Source organism: Cherax quadricarinatus, unplaced genomic scaffold (genome assembly GCF_038502225.1).
Source record: "Cherax quadricarinatus isolate ZL_2023a unplaced genomic scaffold, ASM3850222v1 Contig609, whole genome shotgun sequence".
NCBI lineage: Eukaryota > Metazoa > Arthropoda > Malacostraca > Decapoda > Parastacidae > Cherax > Cherax quadricarinatus.
In genome coordinates, this window is record NW_027195635.1 from 91,972 (window position 1) to 113,179 (window position 21,208).

The window sequence follows — 21,208 nt, forward strand, 5'->3', positions numbered from 1 at the left end:
TCTTGTGGGCTTGGTTTATTTACATCAATACCTATCGCATCTAAATCCCACAACTTATCAACTGGTTCATTCATTTCTTCCAGTAATGATAATTTTTGCTGTGGTACATGATCAGCGGTTATTCTTGTAACTAGTACATTTTCCACTGAATCAATATCAGCTTCTTTCCCACTTTGAGAGGGAATGGGACCACATATCATGTGGCCTCCTGCTGTTTTCAGCAAGTGAACATCATGTTTACTTACTATATTTTGCGCAAAACAGTGATAATAATCACTTCCAATGATTAAATCAATTGGACTAATAGTGTCCGTCTGTATGTTAGGACAGACTAACTTGACCTTAGCTGCTTTCAGTGCTGCAACTGTTTCTTTTAATCCCTGAATCTGCACAGACTTAGGCAAATCATCTACTACCACAGCTTCTACTGTCTTTTTCCTGTTTCCTAGACCAACAGTGATTCTGGCTAGGTCATATGTCTGTTTACCAGAATTGTGGAAAAAACCAGCTATATCTAACAGTACTTTGGCATAGGGTTGTACAAGAACAACAATGATGGACTCACCCTCCTGGTGGTCGTAGCTCTTGAACCACTTCACTCACAACACAAGAAGAACATTGAGGGACTCACCCTCCTGGTGGTTGTAGCTCCTGGACCATCTCACTCACAACACAATAACAACAGTGAAGGACTCACCCTCCTGGTGGTTGTAGCTCCTGGACCACCTCACAACACAAGAACAACAGTAAAGGACTCACCCTCCTGGTGGTTATAGTTCCTGGGCGGTTTCATACACAACACACGAACAACAGTGATGGTCTCACCCTCCTGTTGGTTGTAGCTTCTGGGCCAGGACACAGGCATCCTCCACTATATCATCACTCACATCAGTCAGCTCCAGCATCACCTCTGTGCTGGGTAGTTTCGTCAAGGCTGCTGCTGACACTGCCGTTGCCGACACTCTCACATCTGCAGTGATCCACCATACTGTCACCATTACCACTGTAGTGGTAGATCATTCTGTCACAATCATCACTGTGGTGATACACCATACCGTCACTATCACTACTGCAGTCATACACCATACCGTTACTATCACTACTGCAGTCATACACCATACCGTCACTATCACTACTGCAGTGATACACCATACTGTCACTATCACTAATGCAGTGATACACAATACCGTCACTATCACTACTGCAGTGATACACCATACTGTCACTATCACTACTGCAGTGATACACCATACCGTCAGTATCATTACTGCAGTGATACACCATACTGTCACTATCACTACTGCAGTGATACACCATACCGTCACTATCACTACTGCAGTGATACACCATACTGTCACTATCACTACTGCAGTGATACACCATACCATCACTATCACTACTGCAGTGATACATTTTTGTGGAAAATTTTTCTCCAGGAGGGGGGTATCAGCCCCCTTCAGCCCCTTCAGCCCCTTTCAGCCCTGAGGGGCCAAGCCCTCTCAGAAGGGGCGAGCGTCTTGTTTACTGCTAGAGTGAGTAATTGATCACAGATGCTATGCCACGTAGTCAAGTGACCTCTGCTCCTTGCAGCGGTGTTGCAAAGTGTATTTTTATAAGAGACAGTACATTCTTACTTTAGCAGGACAATTAAGGAAAATCCTGCTCCCACTTTATTACCATAGTAAAGATAGTGTACATTGTTGTCTATGCTTAAGACAGCAAGAAACAAACATTCTGCTTTGCTTCATCGAGGAGGTGACAAGGATGCAAGGTACTAGGTCAGCGTTTTTTTTTTGTGTATTAGGGCAGTGACGGCTTGGGGCAGTGTGGAGTCGCCAGATTAACTTTGACTCTGGGAGAGTGACACTGACGCCAGGATAACTAGCAAAGAACATTGATCTGTGCGTTAGTGTGAACAAAGTGTCTCAAACACAATAAACATAAGAGAAGTGTGATCAGCTTCTCTTGTGATACATTGTGAACAATAAAGACAAATCTTGTGGAACATAGTGTACCAGTGTGCGTTTCCTAGACAATGGAAGACGTGGACATCCAAGGACACTTTAGCTTCTATCAAGTCACCGATACCTGTCGAAGGTGTTGAGAACACCATAGCTCACATTACAAAGAGCAAGGTATGTTACGAATTTCTTGTAGATCGGGGGATTGCGCAATTCTTGAGTCACAAGGAGTTTGTAATCAACCTATAATCGGCAGTAAGGTGTGGACTTTTGAGTCCAAACAAGTAGGTATTTCGTCAGCCATCATCGAATGAAATATGCTGACATAACACCCCCCAGGGGTAATTTATACTTACAAATTGTATCTCCCGGACAGGCCCCCACAATTCTGTTGAAGATTTTGGCCTTACCTGCTGTGTTTAAATTATAACTATATATAATGAACACTTAGCTGATAAATGACAGCAAATCGTCTACACAGCCGCCCCTGCAGACGAGGTCTAGAAGCTGTCGAAACCATCACAACATTGGGCTGTCAAGAGATACAATTTGTAAGTATAAATTACCCGTGGGGGGTGTTATGTCAGCATATTTCATTCGATGATGGCTGACGAAATACCTACTTGTTTGGACTCACATCTGCCTAGCAATTATCGCATGGCTTTCGAACAGATGAAAGCACAAATACATTATCATACAAGAACAGTTGGACAATAAATTCATTGAGGAAATAGTCGAAGATAAGTTGAAGACAGAAGCTCATTATCTCCCGCACCATGGAGTCAGAAAAGATTCTGAAACCACTCCACTACGTGTTGTAAATAATTGCAGCGCGCGTGCAAATAAAGATGTAGCAAGTCTTAATGACTGTCTGATGACCGGACCCTCACTAACTGAGAAGCTTGGAGACGTGATTATGAAATTTCGCACAAACCCATATGCCTACACGGCTGATATTTCCAAGGCTTTCTTAAGAGTAGGACTACAAGAAATAGATAGAGATTATACTCGATTCTTGTGGCCCGAAAATCCACATGATCCTCAAAGTCCTGTGAAAACTTATCGTTTCAAATCAGTATTATTTGGTGCAACATCCTCTCCATTCTTACTAGAAGCTACTCTAAATACACATTTGAAGAAATCTGAAAGTCCCTTCAAAGAAATCTTAAAGAAAAGTTTCTATGTGGACAATCTTCAAGGTACTGTGAATAAAGAGGAGGATTTGAAATCCTTATACAGAGAAGCTAACAAGGAGATGAAAGAAGCAAATATGCCTCTAAGAATGTGGAATACAAATTCAATGCAATTAAGGGAACTTATCAAAGAAGATTTCCCTGAAACTGTAATTCCTGATTGCAACAATATGCTGGGATTTAATTGGAACACACAGGAAGATACTTTGAGTCTCAAAAAGATAAACAATAAATCACGCAGTACACTCACTAAACGTAGTTTACTGTCAGAGGTATCACAATGTTTTGATCCTCTAGGACTCGTCTCACCAATTACCATAAAGGGTAAAATGCAAAATGCATGGAAACTCAAAATTGGATGGGATGAGAACTTGCCTCTAGAAATGAGTCAAGCATGGGATGAAATACCCAGGGAGTTTAAGCAACTTCATCAAATTAAATTTCCCAGACAAATAGGTCAAGAGGGAAACAAGTACACATTACATGTGTTCTGTGATGCGTCAACCAGAGGTTATGGCGCTGTAGCTTACATGAGTAATGCTGAAGGAAGTACACTAATTACTTCAAAGGCCAGGGTAGCACCCTTGAAGGTCAGAACAGCACCACAATTGGAACTGACAGCACTCTATGTAGGTACAAAATTAGCTGTCTATCTCAACAAAGTACTTGATCATCTCACTATTGAGAAAACCGTGATCTGGAGTGATAATGAGGCAGTTCTCCAGTGGTTAAGAAATAATAAGAGTAAGTTGGTCTATGTACAGAACAGAGTAGCAGAAATAAAAGAGATGCAGAGAGATTATCTCTTTCTCCATGTCTCTAACCTAGAGAATCCAGCTGACATGTTGTCACGTGGTGTCCCACTCAAGAAATTTGTGGATAATAAATTATGGCTCCACGGACCGCACTGGCTCTCTAATGAAAATAACTGGCCTCAGCAAAAAGCTCACATTATGCCAGAAGAAACAGTCTACTTGAACACAGCAGAAATAAGTTGTGTAAATACTGCAGACACGACAGAAATAGTCATTGATGGATCTAAATACTCATCTTTGGGTAAACTCTTAAGAGTTACAACTCTTGTCTTTAAATTCATTAAAGGAATAAAATCTGATTATGAATGTCTTGAACCCATTAAATACTGGGTGAAACTAATACAGAAAGACGTTTTCTCTACAGAATATAAATTTCTAGAAACACAAGATAAATCCCCAAAGAAACCTGTTATGATTAATTCTTTAGGACTTTATCTCGACTCAGAAAAGATTATAAGATGTCGAGGAAGAATTCATAATTCTTCACTACCTAAAGAAGCCACACATCCAATATTGATCCCCAAGAATCATTGGCTAACAAAACTGATTGTGCAAAACGCCCACAGTAACGTGTTACATGGTGGGGTAGCTGACACACTTTGTCATATACGACAATCCTACTGGATACCTCAAGGTCGACAAAGTGTGAAAAAACAAATAAAGGACTGTATTACTTGTCGTCACTATGATATGCGAGTATGTCAGTATCCAGGTTCACCTCCATATCCCTCTGAAAGAGTTTGTCATATCACTCCATTTGAGGTGACAGGTGTAGATTATACTGGACCAATAATTTTAACCAAAACAGTTGACAAAGTTCCCATCAAGGTGTACATCTGTTTGTTCACTTGTGCTACAACTAGAGCAGTACATCTAGAAGTAGCCACTGACATGTCTGCTGAAACTTTTATCAAATTATTTAGAAGGTTTGCAGCCAGAAGGGCATGTCCCAGACTGATGATTTCAGATAATGCAACGAACTTTGTTGCTGGTGCTGCTTATATAAGCAAGATCTTTGATCAACCAGAAGTACAACAGATGCTGAATCAACGCAGTTGTCGTTGGAGATACATTCCTCCTAAATCTCCATGGCACGGCGGATTTTATGAAAGAATGATCGGCATTGTAAAACGTTGTTTAAGGAAGACTCTTCATCGTCAGAGAATAGACTTAGAAGAATTCTGTACAGTTGTGACTGAAATAGAAAATAGAGTCAACAACAGACCTCTAACCTATGTTACCGATGATCTGGACAATTTAGAAGTGTTAAGTCCATCTCATTTACTCCATGGCAGAAGGCTCGAAACTGTTCCTCCCATGAATGATAAAGAAATCATAGAGGATCCTACTTATTTCGAGCCTGAGCAACTCAGAAGTAAATTCAAACACCTTAATAAAGTGATTGAACATTGGGAGAAAATTTGACGAGAAGACTATCTCACCTCATTGAGAGAACACTTCTATGGAGCTGGTGTTCCTGAAAATCATAAGTCCTTAAGACCTGGTGACATAGTGATTATCGACAATGATGGTCCGAGGTCCCAATGGCTACTTGGAAAAATTGTGACCATATATCCTGATGCAAATGGAATCATCAGGACAGTTGATGTTTTGAGCAAAGGTGTAGTGAATAAGCGGACAATAAATAAACTAGTGCCGTTAGAATTACACAGTGTTGAAAACAAAATTAGTGATTCTCCAGAAACCGCACAGACTAAAGCTGTTCAGAAAAGACAAGCAACAGTGGTGGCGAGTGAGAAAATCAAATTAATGTTAAGTGATGAATAGTTCACCTGCAGCGAACCTCCACCACCCCCCAGTGTGGAGAAATTTTCTCCAGGAGGGGGGTATCAGCCCCCTTCAGCCCCTTCATCCCCTTTCAGCCCTGAGGGGCCAAGCCCTCTCAGAAGGGGCGAGCGTCTTGTTTACTGCTAGAGTGAGTAATTGATCACAGATGCTATGCCACGTAGTCAAGTGACCTCTGCTCCTTGCAGCGGTGTTGCAAAGTGTATTTTTATAAGAGACAGTACATTCTTACTTTAGCAGGACAATTAAGGAAAATCCTGCTCCCACTTTATTACCATAGTAAAGATAGTGTACATTGTTGTCTATGCTTAAGACAGCAAGAAACAAACATTCTGCTTTGCTTCATCGAGGAGGTGACAAGGATGCAAGGTACTAGGTCAGCGTTTTTTTTTTGTGTATTAGGGCAGTGACGGCTTGGGGCAGTGTGGAGTCGCCAGATTAACTTTGACTCTGGGAGAGTGACACTGACGCCAGGATAAATAGCAAAGAACATTGATCTGTGCGTTAGTGTGAACAAAGTGTCTCAAACACAATAAACATAAGAGAAGTGTGATCAGCTTCTCTTGTGATACATTGTGAACAATAAAGACAAATCTTGTGGAACATAGTGTACCAGTGTGCGTTTCCTAGACAATGGAAGACGTGGACATCCAAGGACACTTCAGCTTCTATCAAGTCACCGATACCTGTCGAAGGTGTTGAGAACACCATAGCTCACATTACAAAGAGCAAGGTATGTTACGAATTTCTTGTAGATCGGGGGATTGCGCAATTCTTGAGTCACAAGGAGTTTGTAATCAACCTATAATCGGCAGTAAGGTGTGGACTTTTGAGTCCAAACAAGTAGGTATTTCGTCAGCCATCATCGAATGAAATATGCTGACATAACACCCCCCACGGGTAATTTATACTTACAAATTGTATCTCTTGACAGCCCAATGTTGTGATGGTTTCGACAGCTTCTAGACCTCGTCTGCAGGGGCGGCTGTGTAGACGATTTGCTGTCATTTATGAGCTAAGTGTTCATTATATATAGTTATAATTTAAACACAGCAGGTAAGGCCAAAATCTTCAACAGATACACCATACCGTCACTATTACCACCATGTTTATGTTCACAACATAAGTGTTATCAGGGTGGACAGAGTTGTCAGCGAAAACAGTGTTGTCAGCATGGATATTGTTGTCAGGGTGGACAGTGCTGTTAGCTTTGATATTGTTGTCAGGGAGAACAGAGCTGTAAGCGTGGACAGAGTTGTCAGGGTGGATAGTGTTTTCAGTGTGGTCATTGTTGTCAGGGTGGATAGTTTTGTCAGGGTGGACAGTGTTGTCAGGGTGGACAGTGTTGTCAGGGTGGACAGTGTTATTAGAGTGGGTAGTGTTGTCAGGGTCGATAGTGTTTTCAGGGTGGACAGTGTTATTAGAGTGGGTAGTGTTGTCAGGGTGGATAGTGTTGTCAGGGTGGACAGTGTTGTCAGAGTGGATGTGTTGTCAGGGTGGATAGTGTTGTCAGGGTGGACAGTGTTGTCAGGGTGGACAGTGTTGTTAGTGTGGATAGTGTTGTCAGGGTGGACAATATTGTCAGGGTGGATAGTGTTGTCAGGGTGGACAGTGTTGTCAGGGTGGATATTGTTGTCAGGGTGGACAGTGTTGTCAGGGTGGATAGTGTCTTCAGGGTGGATAGAGTTGTCAGGGTGGATAGAGTTGTCAGGGTGGATAGAGTTGTCAGTGGACAGTGTTGTCAGGGTGGATGGTGTTTTCAAGGTGGACAGTGTTGTCAGGGTGGACAGAGTTGTCATGGTGGACAGTGTTGTCAGGGTGGATGGTGCTTTCAGGGTGGACAGTGTTGTCAGACTGGACAGTGTTGTTAGGGTGGATAGAGTTGTCAGGGTGGATAGAGTTGTCAGGGTGGATAGAGTTGTCAGTGTGGACAGTGTTGTCAGGGTGGACAGTGTTGTCAGAGAGGATAGAGTTGTCAGGGTGGACAGCATTGTCAGGGTGGACAGTGTTGTCAGGGTGGATAGAGTTGTCAGGGTGCAGAGTGTTGTCAGAGTGGGCAGTGTTGTCAGCGTGGATGGAGTTGTCAGGGTGGAAAGTGTTGCCAGGGCGGATACTGTAGTCAGTGTGGACAATTTTGTAAGGGACGATAGTGTTGACAGCATGCACAGTGTTGTCAGGGTGGATATTGTTGTCAGGGTGGACAATGTTTTCAGAGTGGACAGTGTTCTCAGGGTGGACAACGTTGTCAGAGTGGACAGTGTTGTCAGGGTGGACAGTGTTGTCAAAGTGGACAGTGTTGTCAGGGTGGACGGTGTTGTCAAAGTGGTCAGTGTTGTCAAAATGGACAGTGTTGTTAGGGTGGGAAGTGTTCTCAAGGTCAACAATGCAGTCATGATGTACAGTGTTGTCAGGGAGAACAATCTTGTCAGAGTGGATATTGTTGTCAGGGTGGACAGTGTTGCCAGGGTGACACAGTAAACACCTAGCATCATCACACACAGTGAGACACAGTACACACTTAGCATCATCACACACAGTAAGACACAGTACACAACTAGCATCATCACACACAGTAAGACACAGTACACAACTAGCATCATCACACACAGTAAGACACAGTACACAACTAGCATCATCACACACAGTAAGACACAGTACACAACTAGCATCATCACACACAGTAAGACACAGTACACAACTAGCATCATCACACACAGTAAGACACAGTACACACTTAGCATCATCACACACAGTAAGACACAGTACACAACTAGCACCATCACACACAGTAAGACACAGTACACAACTAGCATCATCATACACAGTAAGACACAGTACACACTTAGCATCATCACACACAGTAAGACACAGTACACAACTAGCATCATCACACACAGTAAGACACAGTACACACTTAGCATCATCACACACAGTAAGACACAGTACACAACTAGCACCATCACACACAGTAAGACACAGTACACAACTAGCATCATCACACACAGCAAGACACAGTACACAACTAGCATCATCACACACAGTAAGACACAGTACACAACTAGCATCATCACACACAGTAAGACACAGTACACAACTAGCATCATCACACACAGTAAGACACAGTACACAACTAGCACCATCACACACAGTAAGACACAGTACACAACTAGCACCATCACACACAGTAAGACACAGTACACAACTAGCATCATCACACAAAGTAAGACACAGTACACAACTAGCATCATCACACACAGTAAGACACAGTACACACTTAGCATCATCACACACAGTAAGACACAGTACACAACTAGCACCATCACACACAGTAAGACACAGTACACAACTAGCATCATCATACACAGTAAGACACAGTACACACTTAGCATCATCACACACAGTAAGACACAGTACACAACTAGCATCATCACACACAGTAAGACACAGTACACACTTAGCATCATCACACACAGTAAGACACAGTACACAACTAGCACCATCACACACAGTAAGACACAGTACACAACTAGCATCATCACACACAGCAAGACACAGTACACAACTAGCATCATCACACACAGTAAGACACAGTACACAACTAGCATCATCACACACAGTAAGACACAGTACACAACTAGCATCATCACACACAGTAAGACACAGTACACAACTAGCACCATCACACACAGTAAGACACAGTACACAACTAGCATCATCACACACAGTAAGACACAGTACACACTTAGCATCATCACACACAGTAAGACACAGTACACAACTAGCATCATCACACACAGTAAGACACAGTACACAACTAGCACCATCACACACAGTAAGACAGTACACAACTAGCACAATCACACACGGTAAGACACAGTACACAACTAGCATCATCACACACAGTAAGACACAGTACACAACTAGCATCATCACACACAGTAAGACACAGTACACAACTAGCATCATCACACACAGTAAGACACAGTACATAACTAGCACCATCACACACAGTAAGACACAGTGAACAACTAGCACCATAACACACAGGAAGACACAGTACACAACTAGCACCATCACACACAGTAAGACACAGTACACAACTAGCACAATCACACACGGTAAGACACAGTACACAACTAGCATCATCACACACAGTAAGACACAGTACACAACTAGCATCATCACACACAGTAAGACACAGTACACAACTAGCATCATCACACACAGTAAGACACAGTACATAACTAGCACCATCACACACAGTAAGACACAGTGCACAACTAGCACCATAACACACAGGAAGACACAGTACACAACTAGCATCATCGCACACAGTAAGACACAGTACACAACTAGCATCATCACACACAGTAAGACACAGTACACAACTAGCACCATCACACACAGTAAGACACAGTGCACAACTAGCATCATCACACACAGTAAGACACAGTAAACAACTAGCATCATCACGCACAGTAAAACACTGTACACAACTAGCACTATCACACACAGTAAGACACAATGCACAACTAGCACCACCACACACAGTAAGACACAGTACACAAATAGCACCACCACACACAGTAAGACACAGTAGACAACTAGCACCATCACACACAGTAAGACACAGTAGACAACTAGCACCATCACACAGAGTAAGACACAGTAGACAACTAGCACCATCACACACAGTAAGACACAGTACACAACTAGCATCACCACACACAGTAAGACGCAGTACACAACTAGCATCTTCACACACAGTAAGACACAGTAGACAGCTAGCACCATCACACACAGTAAGACACAGTACACAACTAGCACCATCACATACAGTATGATTCAGTATACAACTAGCATCATCACACACAGTAAGACACAGTACACAACTAGCATCATCGCACACAGTAAGACACAGTACACAACTAGCATCATCACACACAGTAAGACACAGTACACAACTAGCATCATCACACACAGTAAGACACAGTAGACAACTAGCACCATCACACACAGTAAGACACAGTGCACAACTAGCACCCTCACACACAGTAAGACACAGTACACAACTAGCATCACCACACACAGTAAGACACAGTAGACAACTAGCACCATCACACACAGTAAGACACAGTAGACAACTATCACCATCACACACAGTAAGACACAGTAGACAACTAGCACCATCACACACAGTAAGACACAGTACACAACTAGCATCACCACACACAGTAAGACGCAGTACACAACTAGCATCATCACACACAGTAAGACACAGTAGACAGCTAGCACCATCACACACAGTAAGACACAGTACACAACTAGCACCATCACATACAGTATGATTCAGTACACAACTAGCATCATCACACACAGTAAGAACCAGTACACAACTAGCATCATCACACACAGTAAGACACAGTACACAACTAGCATCATCACACACAGTAAGACACAGTTCACAACTAGCATCATCACACACAGTAAGACACAGTGCACAACTAGCATCATCACACAAAGTAAGACACAGAAGACAGCTAGCACCATCACACACAGTAAGACACAGTACACAACTAGCACCATCACATACAGTATGATTCAGTACACAACTAGCATCATCACACACAGTAAGACACAGTACACAACTAGCATCATCACACACAGTAAGACACAGTACACAACTAGCATCATCACACACAGTAAGACACAGTACACAACTAGCATCATCACACACAGTAAGACACAGTACACAACTAGCATCATCACACACAGTAAGACACAGTACACAACTAGCACAATCACACACAGTATGATTCAGTACACAACTAGCATCATCACACACAGTAAGACACAGTAGACAACTAGCACCATCACACACAGTAAGACACAGTACATAACTAGCACCATCACACACAGTATGACACAGTAGACAACTAGCACCATCACACACAGTATGACAGTACACAACTATCATCATCAGTACACAACTAGCACCCTCACACAGTAAGACAGAACACAACTAGCACCATCACACAGGAAGACACAGTACACAACTAGCATTATCACACACAGTAAGACACAGTACACAGGTAGATGCATCATACACAGTAAGGCACAGTACACAACTAGCATCATCATACACAGTAAGACACAGTACACAAATAATATCATTACTCACAACTTACAGCAAGACACAGTACACAACTAGCATCATCACACACAGTAACACAGTGCACAAGTAGCAGCATCACACACAGTAAGACACAGTACACATCTAGCACCATCACACACAGTAAGACACAATACACAACTAGCATCATCGCACACAGTATAACATAGGACACAACTAGCACCATCACACACAGTATGATACAAAACACAACTAGCACCATCACACACAGTAAGACACAATACAAAGTGTAGCACTTACTGAGGGAGTTAAGTTGATGTAGTGTTGAGGTGACAATCTGGTATAGTTGTGGTAGTAGACAGACAGCATGATCGTCACTCACCACAGCCAGGGACAGCCACCTCAGTTGTTGACATTGTTGTAGCATCCTCAGTCCTCCATCAGTAAGACATCCAGTGAACAACTTCAGGTGTCTCCTGTACCAGGATGAAACACTGATGAACACCTATTACTGACTCACAACCTACACTGTACATTACACCAAGTGGTTGTGAACAATGTTACACTGCACATAACACCAAGTGATAGTGAACAATATAACACAATATTACACCATGTGGAAGTGAACAATGTTACACTGTACATTACACCAAGTGGAAGTGAACAATGTAACACTATATTACACCAAGTGGTGGTAAACAATGTAACACTATATTACACCAAGTGGTGGTAAACAATGTAACACTATATTACACCAAGTGGTGGTAAACAATGTAACACTATATTACACCAAGTGGTAGTGAACAATGTAACACTATATTACACAAAGTGGTAGTGAAGAATGTAACACTATGTTTCACCAAATAGTAGTGAGCAATGTTATACTGTATGTACAATACAATAATTGTTTACATAAATGTAAGTGATCTTACATGAGAATAATATAAGTGATCTTACATGAGTATAATATAAGTGATCTTACATGGGTATAATATAAGTGATCTTACATGGTATAATGTAAGTGATCATACATGGGTATAATATAAGTGATCTTACATGGGTATAATATAAGTGATCTAACATGGGTATAATATAAGTGATCTTACATGGGTATAATATAAGTGATCTTACAAGGGTATAATATAAGTGATCTTACATGAGTATAATATAAGTGATCTTACATGGGTATAATATAAGTGATCTTACATGGGTATAATATAAGTGATCAAACATGGGTATAATATAAGTGATCTTACATGGGTATAATATAAGTGATCTTACATGGGTATAATATAAGTGATCTAACATGGGTATAATATAAGTGATCTTACATGGGTATAATATAAGTGATCTAACATGGGTATAATATAAGTGATCTTACAAGGGTATAATATAAGTGATCTTACATGGGTATAATATAAGTGATCTTACATGGGTATAATATAAGAGATCTTACATGGGTATAATATAAGTGATCTTACATGAGTATAATATAAGTGATCTAACATGGGTGTAATATAAGTGATCTTACATGGGTATAATATAAGTGATCTTACATGGGTATAATATAAGAGATCTTACATGGGTATAATATAAGTGATCTTACATGGGTATAATATAAGTGATCTTACATGGGTATAATATAAGAGATCTTACATGGGTATAATATAAGAGATCTTACATGGGTATAATATAAGTGATCTTACATGGGTATAATATAAGTGATCTTACATGGGTATAATATAAGAGATCTTACATGGGTATAATATAAGTGATCTTACATGAGTATAATATAAGTGATCTAACATGGGTATAATATAAGTGATCTTACAAGGGTATAATATAAGCGATCTTACAAGGGTATAATATAAGTGATCTTACATGGGTATAAGTGATCTTACATGGGTATAACATAAGTGATCTTACAAGGGTATAATATAAGAGTCTAACAGGAGTATAATTTAAGTGATCTTACGTGGGTATAATATAAGTGATCTTACATGGTACAATATAAGTGATCTTACATGGGTATAATATAAGTGATCTTACATGGGTATAATATAAGTGATCTTACATGGGAATAATATAAGTGATCTTACATGGGTATAATATAAGTGATCTTACATGGGTATAAGTGATCTTACATGGGTATAACATAAGTGATCTTGCTTGGGTATAATATAAGTGATCTTACATGGGTATAACATAAGTGATCTTGCTTGGGTATAATATAAGTGATCTTACATGGTATAAGTGATCTTACATCGGTATAATATAAATGATCTTACATGGGTATAATATAAGTGATCTTACATGGGTATAATATAAGTGATCTTACATGGGTATCATATAAGTGATCTTACATGGGTATAATATAAGTGATCTTACATGGGTATAATATAAGTGATCTTACATGGGTATAATATAAGTGATCTTACATGGGTATAATATAAGTGATCTTACATTGGTATAATATAATTGATCTTACAAGGGTATAATATAAGGTATCTTACATGGGTTTAATATAAGTGATCTTACATGGGTATAACGTAAGTGATCTTACTTGGGTATAATATAAGTGATCTTACATGGGTTTAATATAAGTGATCTTACATGGGTATAATATAAGTGATCTTACATGGGTATAATATAAGTGATCTTATATGGGTATAATATAAGTGATCTTACATGGATATAATATAAGTGATCCAACATGGGTATAATATAAGTGATCTTACATGGGTATAATATAAGTGATCTTACATGGGTATAATATAATTGATCTTACATGGGTATAATATAAGTGAACTTACATGGGTATAATATAAGTGATCTTACCTGGGTATAATATAAGTGATGTAACATGGGTATAATGTAAGTGATCTTACATGGGTATAATGTAAGTGATCTTACATGGGTATAATATAAGTGATCTTATATGGGTATAATATAAGTGATCTTACATGGATATAATATAAGTGATCCAACATGGGTATAATATAAGTGATCTTACATGGATATAAGCGATCTTACCAATGTATAACATAAGTGATCTTACTTGGGTATAATATTAGTGATCTTACATGGGTATGATATAAGTGATCTTACATGGGTATAATATAAGTGATCTTACATGGGTATAATATAAGTGATCTTACATGGGTATAATATAAGTGATCTTACATGGGTATAATATAAGTGATCTTACATGGGTATAATATAAGTGATCTTACATGGATATAATATAAGTGATCTTTCATGGGTATAATATAAGTGATCTTACATGGGTATAATATAAGTGATCTTACATGGGTATAATATAAGTGATCTTACATGGGTATAATATAAGTGATCTTTCATGCATATAATATAAGTGAGCTTACTTGGGTATAATATAAGTGATCTTACATGCGTATAATATAAGTGATCTTACATGGGTATAATATAAGTGATCTTACATGGGTATAATATAAGTGATCTTACATGGGTATAATATAAGTGATCTTACATGGGTATAATATAAGTGATCTTACATGGGTATAATATAAGTGATCTTTCATGCATATAATATAAGTGAGCTTACTTAGGTATAATATAAGTGATCTTACATGCGTATAATATAAGTGATCTTACATGGGTATAATATAAGTGATCTTACATGGGTATAATATAAGTGATCTTACATGGGTATAATATAAGTGATCTTACATGGGTATAATTTAAGTGATCTTACATTGGTATAATATAAGTGATCTTACATGGGTATAATATAAGTGATCTTACAAGGGTATAATATAAGTGATCTTACATGGGTATAATATAAGTGATCTTACAAGGGTATAATGTAAGTGATCTTACATGGGTATAATATAAGTGATCTTACAAGGGTATAATATAAGTGATCTTACAAGGGTATAATGTAAGTGACCTTACATGGGTATAATATAAGTGATCTTACATGGGTATAATATAAGTGATCTTACATGGGTATAATATAAGTGATCCTACAAGGGTATAATATAAGTGATATTACATGGGTATAATATAAGTGATCTTACAAGGGTATAATATAAGTGATCTTACATGGGTATAATATAAGTGATCTTACATGGGTATATTATAAGTGATCTTACATGGGTATAATATAAGTGATCTTACAAGGGCATAATATAAGTGATCTTACAAGGGTATAATGTAAGTGATCTTACATGGGTATAAGTGATCTTACATGGGTATAACATAAGTGATCTTACTTGGGTATAATATAAGTGATCTTACATGGTATAATTTAAGTGAACTTACATGGGTATAATATAAGTGATCTTACATGGGTATAATATAAGTGATCTTACAAGGGTATAATATAAGTGATATTACATGGGTATAATGTAAGTGATCTTACATGGGTATAATATAAGTGATCTTACATGGGTATAATATAAGTTTTGGAGTGAGATTAACAAGTTAAGAAAGCCTAGAGAACAAATGGATTTGTCAGTTAAAAATAGGAGAGGAGAGTTATTAAATGGAGAGTTAGAGGTATTGGGAAGATGGAGGGAATATTTTGAGGAATTGTTAAATGTTGATGAAGATAGGGAAGCTGTGATTTCGTGTATAGGGAAAAGGAGGAATAACATCTTGTAGGAGTGAGGAAGAGCCAGTTGTGAGTGTGGGGGAAGTTCGTGAGGCAGTAGGTAAAATGAAAGGGGGTAAGGCAGCCGGGATTGATGGGATAAAGATAGAAATGTTAAAAGCAGGTGGGGATATAGTTTTGGAGTGGTTGGTGCAATTATTTAATAAATGTATGGAAGAGGGTAAGGTACCTAGGGATTGGCAGAGAGCATGCATAGTTCCTTTGTATAAAGGCAAAGGGGATAAAAGAGAGTGCAAAAATTATAGGGGGATAAGTCTGTTGAGTGTACCTGGTAAGGTGTATGGTAGAGTTATAATTGAAAGAATTAAGAGTAAGACGGAGAATAGGATAGCAGATGAACAAGGAGGCTTTAGGAAAGGTAGGGGGTGTGTGGACCAGGTGTTTACAGTGAAACATAAGTGAACAGTATTTAGATAAGGCTAAAGAGGTCTTTGTGGCATTTATGGATTTGGAAAAGGCGTATGACAGGGTGGATAGGGGGGCAATGTGGCAGATGTTGCAAGTGTATGGTGTAGGAGGTAGGTTACTGAAAGCAGTGAAGAGTTTTTACGAGGATAGTGAGGCTCAAGTTAGAGTATGTAGGAAAGAGGGAAATTTTTTCCCAGTAAAGGTAGGCCTTAGACAAGGATGTGTGATGTCACCGTGGTTGTTTAATATATTTATAGATGGGGTTGTAAGAGAAGTAAATGCGAGGGTCTTGGCAAGAGGCGTGGAGTTAAAAGATAAAGAATCACACACAAAATGGGAGTTGTCACAGCTGCTCTTTGCTGATGACACTGTGCTCTTGGGAGATTCTGAAGAGAAGTTGCAGAGATTGGTGGATGAATTTGGTAGGGTGTGCAAAAGAAGAAAATTAAAGGTGAATACAGGAAAGAGTAAGGTTATGAGGATAACAAAAAGATTAGGTGATGAAAGATTGAATATCAGATTGGAGGGAGAGAGTATGGAGGAGGTGAACGTATTCAGATATTTGGGAGTGGACGTGTCAGCGGATGGGTCTATGAAAGATGAGGTGAATCATAGAATTGATGAGGGAAAAAGAGTGAGTGGTGCACTTAGGAGTCTGTGGAGACAAAGAACTTTGTCCTTGGAGGCAAAGAGGGGAATGTATGAGAGTATAGTTTTACCAACGCTCTTATATGGGTGTGAAGGGTGGGTGATGAATGTTGCAGCGAGGAGAAGGCTGGAGGCAGTGGAGATGTCATGTCTGAGGGCAATGTGTGGTGTGAATATAATGCAGAGAATTCGTAGTTTGGAAGTTAGGAGGAGGTGCGGGATTACCAAAACTGTTGTCCAGAGGGCTGAGGAAGGGTTGTTGAGGTGGTTCGGACAGGTAGAGAGAATGGAGCGAAACAGAATGACTTCAAGAGTGTATCAGTCTGTAGTGGAAGGAAGGCGGGGTAGGGGTCGGCCTAGGAAGGGTTGGAGGGAGGGGGTAAAGGAGGTTTTGTGTGCGAGGGGCTTGGACTTCCAGCAGGCATGCGTGAGCGTGTTTGATAGGAGTGAATGGAGACAAATGGTTTTTAATACTTGACGTGCTGTTGGAGTGTGAGCAAAGTAACATTTATGAAGGGATTCAGGGAAACCGGCAGGCCGGACTTGAGTCCTGGAGATGGGAAGTACAGTGCCTGCACTCTGAAGGAGGGGTGTTAATGTTGCAGTTTAAAAACTGTAGTGTAAAGCACCCTTCTGGCAAGACAGTGATGGAGTGAATGATGGTGAAAGTTTTTCTTTTTCGGGCCACCCTGCCTTGGTGGGAATCGGCCAGTGTGATAATAAAAAAAAAAAAATAATATAAGTGATCTTACATGGGTATAATATAAGTGAACTTACATGGGTATAATATAAGTGATCTTACATGGGTATAATATAAGTGATCTTACATGGGTATAATATAAGTTATCTTACATGGGTATAATATAAGTGATCTTACATGGGTATAATATAAGTGATCTTACATGGGTATAATATAATTATTATTATTATAATCAAAAAGAAGCGCTAAGCCACAAGGGCTATACAGCGCTGCAGGGTAGGGAAGGAAGCAAGGGAATTGGATGGCAGAAGGGAGGGGGGATGATCAGCAGGTTACAGAAAACAGCGGGGCAGGGGATAGTACGGGGGTAGAGGGTAGCAAGAGATTCAAGTAGAAAGGGCTGAAAGTATCAGAATTTGTGAAGTAAGTCAGTCGTTGTCAAAAAGTCAATGAGAGAGTCCGGATGAAAGGTGGGTCCATCAGCGAGAAGGGAAGGTAAAGAGAGAGCAGCGGGGCGAAGACGACGACAGAGGTAAATTCTGCGTGCTCGTTGATAAAGTGGGCAGTCCAACAGAATGTGGCTGACTGATAATGGAGCTTGGCAATTCTCACAGAGAGGAGCAAGACGCCTCTCCATGAGATATCCATGAGTAAGACGAGTATGGCCAATGCGAAGACGGGAGAGAGTAGTCTCCCAACCTCGACACTGGTGATAAGAAGACGGCCAGTAACCTATACTCGGTTTAATAGACTGAAGTTTGTTGCCGAGCATAGTAGACCAACGTTGTTGCCAACGGGTGTGAAGGTGGGAAGATATTACAGCAAAATAGTCCGTACATGGAATACCTCTATAAGAAACTGGTAGGTCATGTACTGCTGACCGCGCAGCAGTGTCTGCCTGTTCATTGCCCTGTACGTCAACATGACCAGGGACCCAACAAAAAACAATATCTTTATGCTTAGTAAAGATGCGGCGTAGCCAAAGTTGGATACGGAGGACTAAGGGGTGAGGTGTATCAAATTTTTGTATAGCCTGTAAAGCACTAAGGGAGTCTGAGACAACCACAAATGATGACACAGGCATAGATGCAATACGGATAAGTGCTGTAAGGATGGCATATAATTCAGCAGTAAAAATACTAGCTGAAGATAGTAAATGCCCTTGTACGACGCTGTCCGGAAACACTGCTGCGAATCCTACGCCGTCAGAAGACTTAGAGCCATCTGTGTACACAGCAATGGCATGAGAATGAGAGTGAAAGTGGTCAAGAAAAAGAGAGCGGGAAGCGACCGTAGACAGTTGGGCTTTCGAGCAAGGGAGGGAGAAAGAACAGACTCGAACAGCTGGAACTTCCCAGGGGGGTAGGGAAAAGTGAGATGCTACATGTACATAGAAAGGTGGTAGTTGAAGAGAAGACAAGAGCGAATGAAGGCGAAGAGAGAAGGGACGGAGTAAGCAGGGGCGGCGAACAAATAAAGAATGTCTACTAATATCAGTGACCATTCTATAAATGGAAGGATTGCGGAGATCATGAGAGCGTACATAGTAGCGCAGGCAATGGGCATCACGGCGATCGGATAAGGATGGAACGTTCGCTTCTGCATAGAGGCTTTCGACAGGGGAAGAGCGAAAAGCACCAAGGCATAAACGTAATCCTTGGTGATGAATGGGGTTAAGGCTAGAGAGAGTAGCAGGAGATGCCGCTGAATAGATCTGGTCACCATAATCAAGTTTCGATAAAATAAGGGTGGAATGTAGGTGAAGGAGGGTTCGACGATCAGCTCCCCACGAAAGATGAGCAAGGGTTTTAAGAAGGTTCAGCCGGCTGTGACAAGTTGCCTTCAGAGAGGTAATGTGAGGTTTCCAGGATAACCTACGATCAAAGAGGAGGCCCAGAAACTTGACTGTATCACGTTCAGGGATACGTGAGCCATAGAGGTACAAAGGATGATCGGAGATGACAGAGCGTCTAGTGAAAGTGATTTGGTGGGTTTTAGTGCTGGAAAATTTAAACCCATGTGTGGTGGCCCAATTGGAAACACGGTCGACTGCATGCTGGAGAGAAACTGTAAGGAGGTGACAGTCAGCGCCTGCACAGGCAATAGCGAAGTCATCAACATAGAGTGATGACCAAATATTTGATGGAAGACTAGAGGCCAAATCATTAATAGCAAGGAGAAAAAGTGTTGTGCTCAGAACACATCCCTGGGGGACACCTTCAGCTTGGATAAAGTCCGGGGAGAGCACATTATTAACCCGAACACGGAAATGCCTGTCAGTTAAAAAGTTCTTAAGGAAGGATGGTAGATTGCCTCGAAGGCCTAAGGAGTGGGCTTGGGCTAAAATATTATACCTCCAAGTTGTGTCATATGCCTTCTCAAGGTCAAAAAATATGGCAATAACTGAGTGGTTATTCGCAAAGGCATTACGAACATACGTATCCAAGCGCAGTAAGGGGTCTATGGTAGAACGTCCCTTACGAAAGCCATATTGACGAGTGGAGAGACTGTTGTGTGTCTCTAAATACCACACTAAACGTCTATTTACTAGACGTTCCATTACTTTGCAAACTGCACTGGTAAGAGCAATGGGACGATAGTGGGAGGGTTCATGTCCCGTAGTGCCTGGTTTGCGGAAAGGGAGAACAATGGCGGATTTCCACAGCTGTGGAAGAACTCCTTGTGACCAAATAAGATTGTAAAGGCGTAATAGGACTGCAAGGGCTGACTGATGTAAATGTTGTAGCATACGAATATGAATGTCGTCGGGCCCAGCTGCCGATGATCGACAAGCTGAGAGTGTTGCCTCCAGTTCTTGAAGTGTAAAAGGCACATTATACTGTTCTTCTCTGAGAGAAGAAAAGTCCAAGGGTGCTAACTCTCTGGCAGA

The 21,208-nt window shown here is 40.5% G+C and overlaps 1 protein-coding gene across 3 annotated transcripts in view; it reads right to left on the reverse strand.

Moving 5' to 3' along the window:
• The window catches only part of LOC128694048 (uncharacterized), a 127,777-nt gene that overhangs the window by 72,616 nt on the left and 33,953 nt on the right, over positions 1-21,208 (reverse strand). Inside the window, exons 2-4 of one of the 3 annotated variants that reach the window (XM_070080568.1) lie at positions 12,209-12,384; positions 6,691-6,760; positions 834-970 (exon numbers count right to left, since the gene is read on the reverse strand). In XM_070080568.1, the coding sequence (XP_069936669.1) occupies positions 6,738-6,760; positions 12,209-12,384 (199 nt within the window). In that variant the 3' untranslated portion in view covers positions 834-970; positions 6,691-6,737. Of the gene's footprint in view, positions 1-825; positions 971-6,690; positions 6,761-12,208; positions 12,385-21,208 lie in introns of those variants that run through there. The other 2 variants (XM_070080567.1, XM_070080569.1) reach the window with 2 other exon arrangements.